The sequence below is a fragment of the Dufourea novaeangliae genome, unplaced genomic scaffold (genome assembly GCF_001272555.1).
Source record: "Dufourea novaeangliae isolate 0120121106 unplaced genomic scaffold, ASM127255v1 scaffold16, whole genome shotgun sequence".
NCBI classification, from domain to species: domain Eukaryota; kingdom Metazoa; phylum Arthropoda; class Insecta; order Hymenoptera; family Halictidae; genus Dufourea; species Dufourea novaeangliae.
Window position 1 is genome coordinate 1,121,605 of NW_015373891.1, and position 16,275 is coordinate 1,137,879.

A 16,275-nucleotide genomic window follows, 5' to 3' on the forward strand; every position below is an offset into this window, starting at 1 on the left:
GAAATCTTTAAACAGTTTCTAGAGTCGCAGAGGAATTTACTTCTATTTGACGATCACCTGTCGATAGGTACACTCCAGTTTGTATATATTAGGAAGGTTGATTTATCGAAGAAAGTTTGTCGCTTTATTTGGGTTACATATTTTGTAGTACCTATGAGATTCTGTTAGCGTAGGTATCGATTGTTAAACTTTAACAAATTCGCTGCTAGCGTCACGTATGTTAGGGTTACAGTTGTGATGATTAAAAGATAAATTACGTGTCACAAATTTCAAGCTTTTATATTTTTAATATCCAATTAAGAATGTAAATATTAGATTGTTGGCTAAAAATGTTTATGTACGATTACAACATATGTCGAAAAGAAGACTTTTAATCGAAATCAAATACACTATTGTTAACGATTTACAATCTTGACGAACCCATATTTAACGATTTTAAGACTATTATTTTGACATTTATTATCAAACAACCTAACACATCCTAAATGGTCTTGCAATAAAAAATAGTAGTAACGAAGCTCTTAATATTCTTCTAAAAATATCTGCTCAGTATCATCAATCACTTTCTCATAATTCTCCCACACTCTTAGTATTTTTCACACTCGCTAAATGCCCTAGAAATCCTCATGGCCACAGTGTACACCTGACTGCGAGAAGATTCTCCCAGCGCACTATTTGTTTACGTAAATGCATTTCTTCTACGTCTACGCCCACGTTTATGCAATGACACTGATTCCACCCACGCTTCTGTGTCCCATAGGTGCAAAAAGTAACACGATACCGTCCCCCAGTGAAAGAGGACAAAAGAGGGGCCGGATCGTGCGTACGAAGATTACGTGAAATAGAAAGGACCGGTGGTCAAACGACTACTGCTGCGTCAAGATTCGCCGGGGATCTGATTGGTCGATGCTCGGCGTGGGATCTTGTAGCCACCCTTATAGATCAGCGGATCGTCGACCCGTTCTGCAGTCCGTCGATCACGAAGATCGCTCGATACAACGCGCGAGGACCGTAGAAGACACGCGAACATGTTCGGAGGAACGATTTTTTTCATTGGTGTTTTGTGCTCCGTAGCCACGGAGGGGGTAAGAGTTTTATTTTAATTACAAAATTGGCTTTAATTTTTACTTAGTAATTATTGTAAATACATTTTTAGTTTATTTGAGTAATTTCTTGCTCTTTTAGTGAGAGCATGTATTGTAAATTTGTAAACAGGTGAAGACAGGAATTTAAGTTTAGTGTTGGAAATTTAAATCGATCCTGATAGTTAATTAGGTAGTAATCCTTTAATTTCCGGCGTTGCACCGGTGCAATACTAATTTTAAAAGGGTCAAATTCTGTTACCGGTTCATATCTAATTTTTGCTAGCAAGAATACGTAATTTCACTGATAGTAAAGTAGATCTCAATTCAAGCATTTCCTCTAAAAATAGATAAGAAAAAGAAAAAATATTTCGGTTTAAGAACCGATATCTCCGACTTCAAAATAACAAAATATACAACGTGTAATATCAGTTTCATAATATTGAAATAACGATTTAAGGATCTGTGCGTTAAAGGGTTGCGTCGAGTCGTGAGTTCCATTGTCCAGATTAGAAACATTATTGGTTCCTGGTAATAACGTGATCTTTCACAGAAATCATATGTAATAAATTTGTCAAAAAAGTAAAACAGAAATTTAAGTTTAGGGTCTGAAATTTAACTCAATCCTGATAGTTGATTACGTATCAAGTTGAATCATAAGCAACTTCAACTTGTTTTCTTTTTAATTTATTATTTTCTATCTTTACAATTCACGTTAGTCTATTAAATATTCCTCGTTATTATTAGTGAACAGTTTCTATTTATTTGTCGGTCAACATTGAATAGATCACGTACATTTTTTTATCAAACATTTGCTCTGTATCAGATGGACACTAATCGACTCCAAAATATCGAAACCCTTCAGTTTATTAAATTTATTATCGCACAATGTCAAGAAAGACCGGTAAAGTGAATAAATATGATTCCTTCGATCGCGATCGCAGTTAATTTGAATGTTAAACCTTTTATCTTTGTAATACAATCTTCACTGCAAAGAGCCAATGACGCGAGTCCAAGAGGCATGCTGACCTTTCGATTAACAGGGCACGCAGAAAATCGTTTGGCGCTCTTTATATGTAGAAAAGTGAAAGCTGCGGGGAACGTGGGCACTTTAACTGTTCGCGAGTGTATTCTACGCATCGTCGTGAACGAATACGCCGAAAGGCGTCCCAAAATATATCGCCGCGAGTAGACTTGATTGCGTAGGTTGGGTTTATCGCGACCTATTATTTCAGAAGATTCGCCAAACTTTTTAAAAAAATACCACATTGTCGGACGTGGAAACACATCTCGTAAATTAAATATTGACGGAAATAAATTTTATTGCAGGCGAACTTGAGGATAAAGCGTCAGAGCGATTCGCAACAGGGTGGCAGTGTGATAGACAATATCTTTAATGTGAGTACTATATTTTCTGTATCAAGTGTTAATTCTTTTTAAGTGTTGATTTTGTTCTTCGTGGAGTGAGTAGACTGTGGATATTCATGGAAATACTAATAATAATATCTTCATTACAATATAGAAAAAAAAGTAGAACAAAAAAAAATATAAAGGGGAGACGAAAAACATTAGAGAAAAAAAAGTAAAAAAATACAGAACTAGAAACGTCATAAGTAGACTGCATATATGTATGGAAATATAGATTGCTCGATCATCGAGGTTCATGATTAAAATGAAATTTCACTTGTTAGATACCGATCACGGCGATCAGACAAACAGGTGCCGCAGCGCAGACCTTCACTCCAGAAAATTCCCAAGCAATCGACAGTATCTTACAGGTACCAGCAAGTCACTGACCCTCTCTATTATACAAGATCCTCGAGCTTGATTCAATCCTTATCGAATCGTTTTCTTCTAGATTCCGATACAGACACTAGAAGCAGTCGGGAATCTGGTTAAATCGACGTCAGGACAGAGGGCCCTGAATTCCGAGGAATTCCAACGGATACGACAGGAACGAAGAGACAGACTGGTGGCCCAAAGGGAACGACAAAGACAGCAAAGGGATCAGATACAGCAGCAACGATTGAAACAACAGCAGATTAAGAGGACCATCAAATTTCCGCATAAAGATCCGTTCGGATTGAACGCGTTGTCGAATCTTCTGGTTGGTAATCATGGTTTATTAGGTAGTTTTGGTGGTCACGGTGGTCATGGAGGGCACATGGGTCATGGTGGGCATGGTGGTCATGGTGGTCATGGAAATCATGGTAAATATTCCGTCTGTTTGCGTACAATATATTATTTTACTTGCAAGTAGTTGTAGATAGTGCAGGCTCCTTTCGATTATCGTCCGGCTTGTTCTACACGATTATACACAGACAGCTATTATAAATCGAAATAAAAATAGAAAAAATTTGAATAAAAATCGAAAAGTGGAATATAAAGGATTAAAATAAATTCTGGTGAACAGCATTTGGAGCTATTTATACAAACTATGCAAAATTATTTAAAAATATTTAGAAATTAAATTTGGACAGAATCTTGAATTCTGTACTAGAAGCTTCACATAAATAATACTGAATTTCATTAAAATTTTTGTTTTATTGCATTCTCCGAGTTGAGGAATGGAATAAATGCATAAACATCCATAGTCTAGACTGATCAGCCATTTATACAATATTTCCTATCAACCTAATACACTAGTCGTTCTTGCTAATCGTCAATTCAATTGGACCACTTTTCACCCTGATTCGATAGCATCGAAAGAATTTATACCAGTGAAACACAAAAATTGCAAAAGATCCCATAAACCAAACTAAATTTTTATTTAAATCGTCGAGCGTCAAAAAGCAACAAAAGAATGCACTGATACGCAGTTTTTCTTTCCTCGGCTAATGTTCATTTAAATAAACATGCAAGCATGCAAGATTCGCCGTACAGTAGTTCGCTAAAAGGTCGTGAAGCTGATTCAGCCATTGAATTATTCCGGTTCGCGTCACCATTCCAAGATACGCGGAACAATAAATCTCGTCGTGGATTTCCCAGGACAATCCGTCGCGTATAATACACGGAAAATATTTTTAGGCATCCACGGAGGCCACGGGGGCACGATGAACAACGGTCAGCATACGTACGAGGTCCACGAGAACATCGACGAGGACTCGTCGTACATCTGGCACGGGATCACCGCCGGAATAGGAACGTACCATGGATCCAAGCCGACCAGCACAGTCACGACGATCACGAATAAGATCGCGCCGAAGGATCACAAATCGATCAAGTACAATTACGAGGACAGAATACAAAACAAATTGCCGACCACTGATATAAAGGATCCACTGGACTACGAAGACGATCCACCGATACGGAACAAGATCGCGCCGAAAAGCAACAGAATATCGTTTCAATCGTGAAAACCGTCGAATCTTGTGCAAACGAATTTAGTTCTTCTCATCAGGGCAATCTCGATTGCCCGAAAGTTTCACAAAAACAGTATTAAAGCACTCCATATGCGTAATTTCACGGCTATAGCCAATACGAATCCGGCAGAATTGTGTGGATTTATATTGTACAATCGATAAAAACGTTGTTGGTAGGGGAAACGATCGACGACGAGGGTTACAGGTCTCAGACGAAACGAGTTGTCGAGTAATCGTTTTATTGTTGCCATAATACTGTGAGCACAAACGAGGAAGATCAAGATACCGTGATTATGCGTCATCGGATCCCCCACCACCAAAACTTGTTTGATCCATGGACTTCTAGATCCTGGCGAGGACGGACACGAAAAATTTCAGAATTCGACTACACTGGGCAGGTAATTGAGATGCACGTTTGGTCGCGATTCCGTCACGCTAGATTATCCTATTTTTACGGCAAAGAATGTATTTTCGTCACCGAATAAGGAAATAAACAATCTTTTTTTTACTGAGATATATGAGTGTTCATTGTGATGTCACAATTTCATTCTTAACAGCTATTACCTTGGAGCTTCACAAGCTTACACGTTGAATTAATTTTGTGTGATTAGTTATAAATGACAAGAAAATACCTTGTTTTAACGAATAACGGTCTACTAATAATATTGAATTAAATTTTTACGAACTCCCAACACTAAAGAATCTAAAATCTTCATTTTCAAATACGTTCTAATCATTGAAATGTTGTAGACCAAAAACTATTCAACCGATTTTGACCAAACATGGCTATTAGACTTCCTAGAAATATATATAATTTAGAACAAAAAAAATCGCAACACAATCGGATCATTAGTTGACCAATGGAATCATAGACAAACAGACACACACACACAAACGCAGGCGTCAAACTTACAATACACCTCATTTTTGCGTCGTGTGTTAAAAATGAAGTATTGACGGAGATAACAGAAGTGACGCGAAACTATTCACAGAGGTTGGCTACAAGGTGGTTAAATTTCGATTAACAATTCTACCTGGTTACGACGATAAGAATTTTAACCAAACTGTAGGTGTTTCCCTTATGACTAATTATAAAATTCCCTTACGACGAAATTTCGCAGTACGTTTTGGAGTAAGGGCCGGTGAATTTTACGAATTTGGCGTTCAATTTCTTCGTTGAGTCTCTGAATTGTCTCAGAGTGATTTGCATAGACCTTACTTTTCAAAAAGCCCCAGAGAATATAATCCAAACAGGTTTAATCGCAACTACTTGGCGGCCAGTTTTGGTCTCTAAGACGAGAGATGACAAGACCTGGAAACTTCGTTTGCAACAACGTTTGTAATGTTTATAATGAACTTTCACTATTAACAAACGTTCTTCCAAAGTGTAACGCGTCATTTTCGTAAATATCAATGTATTAACTAAAAAACCACCAAATATGACTGACCCACCGTTTGACAGATGAAAATGGCGCACGATTCGAAATTCAAGTTCTTGCCGAGACACCCTTTAGTCTAAAGTGTTCAGAAATCAAGACTGCGAAGGTGTCCCGACGACATCGGTTTTACGTGCAGTTACCTATTTTTTCGTTTTCCTCGAGCGTCGCTGGTGCATACAATTCCGCGACAAAATGGTAATTACTCGGTGGTATGGTATTATATTATTTTCCAGGATATCGTAATGTCTTACCGTACATATGAAAAATACAGTGTCCGGCAAGGTTGAATGATTCACTCTACTACAGACAATAAAAATGCACAGTCGAGTTCACCTGGTGGAAGAATGGAAAAGTACGAAATTTCATCAGTCTTTAAGCCACAACCAATTCGTTGATGCCCGAGAGAGTTCGATGATCTTTGCGTTGATCGTGCATAAGCATCATTTCGTGGCTGTCGAATGAAAAAATTTTATGGATTAACGGTACATTTTAGGAGCCATTTGCTAGTCAAGATCGGTACATTGGCATCGACGACATTCACCACGTACCATTAAAAATCCTGTTATTCCTGTTCGTCGAAGCTATATCGAGAGAGATATGCTTTATCTAAATTCTATTGTATCGTTCGGAAAATCAGTAGTGTTTCGAGCACATTGTCTTTGTTACCTTTTTACTGGACAAAGGAAAAATCGATTGGTTTGGTGAAAAGGTACCATTTTCCAGGTCTGGATGGAATATATTTACTGTATACGTTATTCGTTTCTTTTTTTTTGTTTTCTGTGAGAAATACCGACGAAATGTATGAACAAAGATAAAGAATACTTTCATTACATCCTAACCTAGTTATGTAAAAAAATTACGCAAATTCAACTGGAAAATTTGATCGCATCTACCTAATTAATTGGACTTTACCCCGTCAATTGATTATTTCTTTGTATCTAGAAACAAAACTTAAATTTTCTTAAGCTAAAAGTAAAACAATTGAAGCTGTACATAACTAGTAGAATGAAGTTAATCGAGAAACGGAAAAAATTGTTAAAAAAGTACTGAATAAGAATACGATATAAATTGAAAAATATTTGTAACTGAACAACCTAATACAATAATAAACAGGGGGCTTAATTCACCTTCGATCCCGGAACATTCTCTGCGTTTCATTTTTTTCCGTTTGTTTCCATTTTGTTCATTCGTTACGTGGCATTTAGTCATCGCTTGATAAAAAAAAGACTGTTATTTTTTACGCGACACACACGACGATCATTTCTTGTCGCAATTCTGTCGTGACGGTTTTTTTTTTTAATAACATCGAGTAAATAAGATTATTATTGAATGCGTCAGGTAGAAATTACAGAGAAACAAACACAACGGTATAGTCTTCTCGATGCAAAAAAAACTGATGAACACATTAAAGTACTTCCAAGAATCTCTCCTACTTTACAAAGTCTGTACCTCATCCAACAAGTCCAGTCAGAAACTGTGAACAAAGGGAGGTAATGACCATTTAGGTGGGGCAGGGACAGAGACAGTTGCCAGGTAATAGCTGGGCTTAACACAAAAATGTTTTGGTTATTTTAACTGATTTGTATCGTCGGACCAACCATAGTTTCAAACACGACACTAATATTGCAAACACGTAGTGGCCATGTAGTAAATGGGGACATAGACCATCTAGTTAAAAAATGAGATTATTGTGAAATTGTTAGAGTTTCTAGTTTCGCGGTTATTGATGTTTTTTTTCCTGTGGCTGATGTTATCGTTAGAAATTAATGGTACCTCTAATTAGCGATTTTGTATATTGTGGTAGTTATCAATTCTATTGTCTCAGTTATCAGTGTTAGACTCACGTGCTTTCTTAACGTCAAAATTGTAAATAGGAAAGCTGAAGTAGACACAGAAAGACCATTAATTATAATTAATAATCACCATTAACTATAATTCTAATTTCATACAATATTTAGTTTAATTTCACTAGAATAATTACCACTGTTTTTTATGTGTTGGGTCCAAAATCCATTTCTCGGACCAGTTTTCTAAACAGTGGTCACTTGATAATTACCGTTCTCCCGAAATAAGAAGTGTGTCAAGGATGTTCTTCTCATTTTTGAATTCGAACATTCAGTTCTACGGATAATTGGTCGATGCAAGAATTGACTATTCTAAATAATGCAATTTCGAAATATTGTGAAAGACATCATGCAAAAGTTTCTATAATATTAAGTATTTAGTAACAAACACAATTTAAAATGAAAATTAAATTTCAATTAAAACGCAATCCAAATAGTGAGTGTGTCAGTCTTATACCCGGTGGTTTGGTCAACATGCGAATTTGCCACCTATTTTACAAACCAGCGTACTTCACACTTTCGTTATAATGAACACACGTATTTGAACTGCTCATTAAGCCATTTAGATATTCATCGTAAAGGTTTATGTTTATTAGTAAAACAATTTTCCGAAACGTGTTTATGGGTGCACATTTTCTGAACTATAATTCCCTGAAAGAGGTACTAAAACCCTGGATTACTACATGAATATCTGTTAGAGAAAGGTGTACTCAATACGGTGAACGGTGGAGAACTTAATACATTCATTTGCATAGTTTGTAGTGAGCCATTTGTGCAACATGACAAGGTGATCAGATGCTTTTCCTTAAAATAATTTTTTATTTAAAAATGATATATTTAGAAAAACTATGTAAATATTTTCTTTTGTCATTTTTGAACACTCGTTTAGCTATTTTTAATATAATACATACATATGTACGTGCATATATCCCTACCTTGAAGGAACCACATGTGACACACCTGTGATTGCAGTATCAGAATCATCAACCCAATGCATTGACTGTAAAGATGGACAAATTTATTATTTAAATAAGGATATAAGGATATATAAGAATATAATGAACATATAACACATAAGAAACAAGAAGCTAGTGTTCATTTTTTAATATGTACATTCGGTGTTTCGTAATACATTTGAAGATTACTTAACAGATGTACAGTGTACATAAAGACTATGAAAAAAGTTCATGCAAACACGTGTCCTATTTGCCTCTGTTTTCGAGTAATCGCTATTTCTGTATTATAAACGTTTATTTTCATAAAAAATACAACAAAATGGCGACCGTCGGCTCGAATGTCAAATGCAGTCACGGTGTAAAGGAGTTTTTGAATAATTCAAGAATTTCTGTGAAAAAAGGTATAACCGTGTAGTGGATACCAATAGTTTAGTAAAGTCAATTACGCTACAACATAAAATTTTTATAACTTGAGGACAAGGTCAAATAGGACACACGTTTTTACAAACTTTTTTTCAATGTTTCATAACACTCTGTACACGAGAATTTTAACTACAAAGTAAAATAATGTTTCCTTCTTGATTGCCTAGACATACAAGTAACAATTAAATTGGTTAATTACTTGAACGACAAGATAAAGCTGGAACATACCTACCGTTTATTTGCGCAATTCGAACAAAATTGTACATATCTTTGATTGAAAGTTATGCGAGACAAGCTTTCATCATAAACCCCGAGAAGGAATGTTGAAGTAGAATAAAGTCAGATTCAAATGATTCGATAGGATTAAAGGAATAAGTACCGAAATAAATGTTGACTCATGCAGTTTCCGTTACGGTGTAAAAGAAAGATTGCACTCTCGGAATTTTAAGAACATTGTGGTCAACAAGATAAAGGAAAAAGAGTGGTAATATAGTCCATGATAATATTCAAATTAACCAGTTAAATTTCTTATGTACCATCGAGAGTGGCTTACTTTTCCTTAAAATACTGCTCTTAAAGTCACACACAACCTACCATTCTTTCAACCATATAGTAATATAAACTGAAAAACATAGTAATATAAACTATAATTCTAATTGAATATAGTAAAATGTTTAATAAATTCGATTGAAGAAAAAAACTTGTACGATTCTAGCTTTCACAAATTACAGTTACATCGTTCACATCAACAAATTAATCATATACATGGTGGTTCACTTTACTTCATAACGTACTTGTCACATTACGAACGAATTCATTTTTAAATAACTGCTATTACGATTCGTTGATTTAGCTTCGCAAATGTTCCCCTCATTTCGAATATCCGATCCATTCAAGTCACAATACACTGCCCACATTCTTGGGGCCAAAATTCATTAATTCAACTTTATGCATACATAAAGTTCCCCCCATTTCGCACATCCGATCGATTCCTCAATATCATTCGCATCGATATCCTGTCTACGACCTACAGTCGCTCTTCAACCATCAAACAACAATCTATTCTCGGTCGAGTCAAAAATAACTTCAGTCGTGGACACTAAAACAATTACCAACTAGCAATTACCAGCGTCATTTTCAAAATACGAATCGTTTAATCATAAATTGAACACAATTTACTGTAACTTAAACTTCTTTTTACAATGAAAATATATCTTAAACTATTTTTCAACACAGTCCCCGTTGACATCTAAGCATTTTTGTGATCGAAAGAACGAGCTTGAAATAATGACCATCGTAAATAGCAATAGTTCGTAATAGCTAAGTTCAGAGATATTGACATTGCATAGATTGATATTAATCGTAAAATGTCTTGATTCCACCTAATTTTTTAAAAAATAGCCAAACGTTAATTATTTATTACTCACCCGAATAAAAGTGAATAAAACTGGTGTCAGTCACCATAACATCGCGAAGAAAGGATTACGTTTCACGTGCAAACGGTGTGTCAGTTACGCAGAACTGTCCTTGAACCCCATAATCACGGTGCGTTCTGTACTTTATTATCGTACAAACCGACTTACGCATTCGTAGTCGACGAGCGTCGTCAGCTGGCCGGAAAGGTTTATATCTTCTTGGGACCACCGTACATCAGGCTCGTGTATCCCTTCCCGTTACGGTGAGCCGGATGATGCCTTCGAGGTCTTTTTAGAAAACAGGTAGGATACCGTAGTGGCGAACGGTGGCGCGCGTCAGTTCATAGAGAGATGCTGGGACGCAAGGTGGTTACCGTGTTTGTTCTTTGTTTGGCAGTTCTCGCCAGCGGGATGCCGCAGTCGCCCGGTTACGATAACCAACAGCCGTCGTTGGGGGTGAGTTTCGGGACGATTAAAGAATTTTTCAAAAGACGACACGAATGTGCTACCATTGTTTGTTCGGTTGCTCGCGGCATCGTGAAACAGCAATTTTGTGGGCGACTTTTGTCTGTCACGTCGGACGATTTTAATAATATGGAAGATGGTGATGGTTGAACGATTCAGCTGCGTAATTGCTATATTTAGAATTTTTTCGGATAATGGAATCGATTATACAATGTTGTTAGACACGGTGAACAGGTGCAGACTGGTGAACGTTAGAATCTACGTTGATATTAAATCTGATTTGGATTAGAGTAAATTAATTTGTAATCGTAAATAACTTTAACTCTTCTTGTTTCAAATTTACTCTTTGGCAGGACAATTAGTTTATTATGTTACGTCGTTATTACTGGTCAGCTTTTTATTTGCTTGTCGATCGATCTCGAACGTGTGACGAAATTTCTTCGGGGAAATGCGATTTCCTCTGTAACAGGTAATTTAAAAGGCAATTTAATGACACAACTGTGACAGTACGTGACAGAATTAGAATGATGCATGTCAATAAGAAGTGGGCCGCCAGAATAATTACTATGAAGTAAATAAGAAAAAATGCAACTTTTTCCAAAGGACTTAAATTCAATCATAAGGAGCAAAATTTATTTGTTACAATCAACCAATTACACATTGCAAAGGAAAATGATATGTTCTAAATTGAGCGTTTGCCGCCAATAGAAATTTAGAATTCGCTTGTTCAGACACTTTTTAACGAAATGCACAGCGAATTTCCTGATTCTTACACCACGAGCTTCAATCTGTTTAAAATATCATGAATTTTAATGGCACCTAAAGTGCTGAATATTCACACGGCCATATCAATGGGCTAGCAACAAATGAACTGAAAAGATAAATCGATCCACGGGGAAAGAACCGAAAGGAAAAGTTGCAACGGTAGAAGACTATTAGATAACCTAGAAACGCAGCCACGGTAGGAGAAAGGATTGCGGAAGCATGTTGTTCGTCGTTCGCGATCGTTATATACCCAAGTTATGGATCGATTAAAAATTTTGTTCGTTGACCTTATCGTCGTGACGACTATCGTTACTTCGAGGAACAACTTTAAATTGCATGTTTGTTATTCGCCGAGATAGTGAACCGTGGATAATACTCGAAAATTGCGATAAGTCGTACGAAAGTTTTAGAAAGTAAATTTTACGAAAGACAGGCGTTGTATTAAGAAAATTGCATTTAATTTTTTAGTCATTTGGTTCGTTATCCGACGCACTTTGGAATAAACGATGTCTTTAAGGTGTTCCGACGGTAATTTCATGCAAAATTGTGAGACTAAACGCAGGGTCATCTTTAATAGAATCGCAATTGTGAGTGCACAATAATGAACATTGTTTAGTTTGCCTCTGGAGGAAGAATTTTCTTAGAGGTGGATAGAAATGGTTCAATTTTTTGTACACTCTTTAAAGGCTAAATCATTGTAGTATAATTCAGCAGAAAATAAATTTTATTTGTGTTTACAACTCGAATCTAGACACTTTTGCCAACGAAATAGAAGTCTGCTAACTTGTTACAATGGAATTTTGGAATTCTAGAGTCAATTTTATTAAATTTTATTTAATTTAAACCCATGATTATTGGGCGTAGACAAACAGAAAGAATAAATAACACTCTGAAAAGAATGTTGCGACTCCACTCCTTCCTTACTCATTATTAATTTATGTAATATTAACGACAATAAACCAGCAGTAATCAATAAAATAAATATATAGTTAATTTGATAATTCAGAACTCGAACTTCTGGAGACGTCTATCCTCAATCAGTAATTCCGGAAAAATCCTATTACCTAAATAATATAAAAATAATTATAAAATTATTGAAAATATAACACTTCGACGTTGGTAGACATCATCCATCTTCTCGATAGTGGTGTGACGCGAGTGGGCCTCGTCTTTCCACCTCGTGTTCGCTCCATCTTTTTTGTAGTCACTTGAGTCTATTTGTCTAACAAGAGAAGACCTACATCCCCTAAATTCCAGAGTGACATCCTGCCTAACCGATGCAGTGCAAGAATTCTCGTTTGAAATCGGCATACAACTGCCATCTTTAAAGAATTTTTATTGAGACTGTGATCGTAAAGATCCGTTTAAATATTACGAAAGCACCAGACCATAGCTGAATTCGTTCCGTTTCGACTCCCTTCACAGCTTCCATTCCTCCAGTTCACTAATGGCGGGATTAGATTCAATTTCGGCGGCTACCACGCGGAAGCTGGACTAGGCGGCCTACTTGGTGGCTCGAAGACAGGAGGAGGACTCCATGCAAGCGCAGGAACACCATGGGGTGCAAATGCGGCTGCTGGCTTGGGTGGATTGCTGAGTGGCGATAGCGCAGGCGCACGTTAGTAAAGTATACCATAAAATACTCGAAAATATGCTAACACTTATACGAGGTATTTGAACGTGAATACAGGTTGTCCCACCTAATATGAGCACCTTAAATATTTCACTTGTTTTCGAAGATACAAACAAATGTGAAGGGCCAATGTTTGGTTCGAAAGGGCAACTATTATGATACACAACAAATTTTTTAAATATTCTAGGTAATCAGTTTTTTTTTTTAAATAGGACTATTTATTTTTAACATCGTGGAGTAATAGTTGATGTCAAGACCAATTTAATGACCTATAGTAGTGTGACCTTCGTTTGACCTTGAGCATGAAAAATCCACAAATGTAAGGAAGTAGATTTAAATCACAAAGCAACTACGATAGAGGTATTATTCATGTTTGTTTGTATAACAGAAATAAGCCTCGTAAGAGGTTTTAAGTGCTTAATAAAAAAAAAATACACAATCTTACGTAAACAAAATGTCTGTAGAGGGAGGTCTTTACGCGAGGGCGAACCTCGGTAATGGAGGACCAGCAGCCGGCGCTGGTTTGGGTGGCGTACTGGATGGAAGCGGAAGATCAGTCGCCCCAGCCAGGGGTGGCCTCTACGCAGGTGCAACCACAGGTGCCCAAGTTGTTCATCCGCCTGAAAATGGTATCAGAAAAACAAACGAAGCAACCGATATCATAGAAAAACCGGTCAAAAGTCGTACAAACATTCAGATCATCACGCGTTCCGAAAAGAAGCCTGAGAAATTGCAACAGGTAAAGACTGTATTCTCAATGTTAATTATTAATCGAACCTCTTAACTACTTTTCTCCCGAATACCTAAGACATGATGATATTTTATTACGTTCTCTACTACAGTTCATCTTTTTAACTTTCATATTCGGTGCCTATTTAGGGATATAGGGCCAAGGTAAAATGGTTACATTTATTGTTCCATTCTTAACCCGTTGCTCGGTATCTATAGCTTTTTAATGATGGTAATACCTTTTTAATACGTAATGTAATTACGAAGGAAGATGGATTGTCTGTGGGGAACGTTCAAGATTCAGATATCTGTGTCTGAAGAAAATATGATGGTTCACCAAGATTGCAAATATTCCACTATTTTTAATACCTCATGAGGTCTCTGTGAGTCGTTCACAGACCAAAGTACAGAAGCAAAAAGAGTTTCCTTGATAGTTTTTGTGGAGTTAATAATTTTGGTAAAAGAACGTTATTATCATATTGTCATAGGTAATGCCTGTTGAGCTTTGCCACTGTCCAAACAATTAAAGACCCCCAATAATTTTGTAGTATTCTTTACATTAACTTCCTGGTATCATTTTGTTGTTTAATTCGAACTTGCCCGGACGTTTGGGTCTCACGAAAACACATTAAACGGAGGACTTACAGTTCACTTTTCAAGGTAAAACTTTTTCAGGCGCCCAGTGACTCAGCGTATACACTGAAAGAGGTAGACCAATCCGCGGACAAAGTGGTAAGTCATTATTAAATTCATGATATTAAAAACCGTGGAAGATGATTCAATAACCGATGAACATGATTACGTCAGATTCGAAACATAGAAACGGTCAAGGCAGCGCCCATTGCGTCGGCAGGTGTTTTCGGCGCTCTTGCCATCGAACCTGCTCCGCAGGCACCCGTGCTAGCTCAGGTGGAAAAGGTAAAGACAATAGGTGGGCTTGGGGCTATCGAGCCAGCTCCCCTTGCGCCTCCTTTGCAGAGTCAAATCAACGAGATCGTCGAAGTTGGTGAGTCCTCGACGATTGACAATAGTCATAAACGAGAATTTTCATTGATACTTGTTTTAAAGAATATTTTTTATTACAAATTTACACGTTTTTGAATCTTGTCTTTCAAGTTCCACCTCAGCCAGTGAGAGTCGTGTATCCAAAATGGGTCTGGAGAAAGAGGTTATTAGGGCACAGGAAGCAAATCATTCATAATACTTCGGTAGAAGTTCAGGACCCGTCCAATTTAAATACTCAAAAAGTTTCCCGCCGTCAGGCTCAAGATGTCCCGAGGGATGCATATGCATCTGGAACAAATGTTGTGCCAGTAGAGTACGCGAACAAGAATGACGGAGTGTTCGATGACGTCTTTAATGTAAGTTTCCTAGTTTATGATTATGTAATTTTTCGTTAACTATATTCTAAAAGCTAATTGTAATTATATAGAAGCTAGTCACTGTTGTATAGAAGTTTAGTTACTTGTACAGAGTGAAAAAGTTCTATTGTAGTTGTATAAGTTAGCTGGTTTTTTTTCTATTGAGGTAATTAATACAGATAATATTCGACATTTCAATCGATATTCACCTAATTATTATGTTTTCCAGATACCTATATCGACATTAAACGCTGTCAACCAACTGCTTAACCGCAACGCCGGTTGACCAATAGCATTTAAGCGTATACTCGAAACTTCTCGCTCGCGACGCGTATTTACGCGTGACTTCGTGGTAATGGAAACTACTTGTTTTTAGAAACTATTTTGTATACTAGTTTTCAGGTGCATTTCTAATTAAATTATGTAACTTATCATTCTATTTCATTTTTCTCCCAGAATCTCCTTCTACTATCGTACAATAATTATCGAATGATTTTCTAAGTTCCATAAACGAAAGAAATGAACATTAAATCAAAACTATCGAACACTGAAAGTTGTATCCACGTGTTACATATTATATTATACATACATTTGTATATATTATAATATTACGTAACATAAAGTACGGCGACCAGACAGTGACTTGGTGTTGGATTTCTTTATCGTTTATGTTTGTATTCAAATGGATTTTTATTGTATGTTCAACAAGTTTGTCATACACAACTATCTACAGGGAAGTATTACGATATACGTACACGGGGTTAGGTGATAAATATTAGAAATGTGGAAGGACCATCTAAC

The 16,275-nt window shown here is 36.6% G+C and overlaps 2 protein-coding genes across 2 annotated transcripts; both read left to right on the forward strand.

Moving 5' to 3' along the window:
* The first annotated feature begins 1,970 nt into the window (after positions 1-1,970).
* Positions 1,971-4,438, forward strand: LOC107187646. Its single transcript, XM_015575792.1, has 5 exons — positions 1,971-1,991; positions 2,412-2,480; positions 2,774-2,860; positions 2,941-3,292; positions 4,110-4,438. Exons 1-5 carry the CDS (start codon positions 1,971-1,973, stop codon positions 4,436-4,438), a joined length of 858 nt encoding a protein of 285 aa, XP_015431278.1.
* Positions 4,439-10,872: 6,434 nt separating this feature from the next.
* On the forward strand, positions 10,873-15,902 carry LOC107187657. Its single transcript, XM_015575803.1, has 7 exons — positions 10,873-10,977; positions 13,177-13,369; positions 13,849-14,123; positions 14,789-14,845; positions 14,921-15,119; positions 15,230-15,474; positions 15,704-15,902. Exons 1-7 carry the CDS (start codon positions 10,873-10,875, stop codon positions 15,758-15,760), a joined length of 1,131 nt encoding a protein of 376 aa, XP_015431289.1. The 3' UTR covers positions 15,761-15,902.
* Positions 15,903-16,275: the final 373 nt, after the last annotated feature.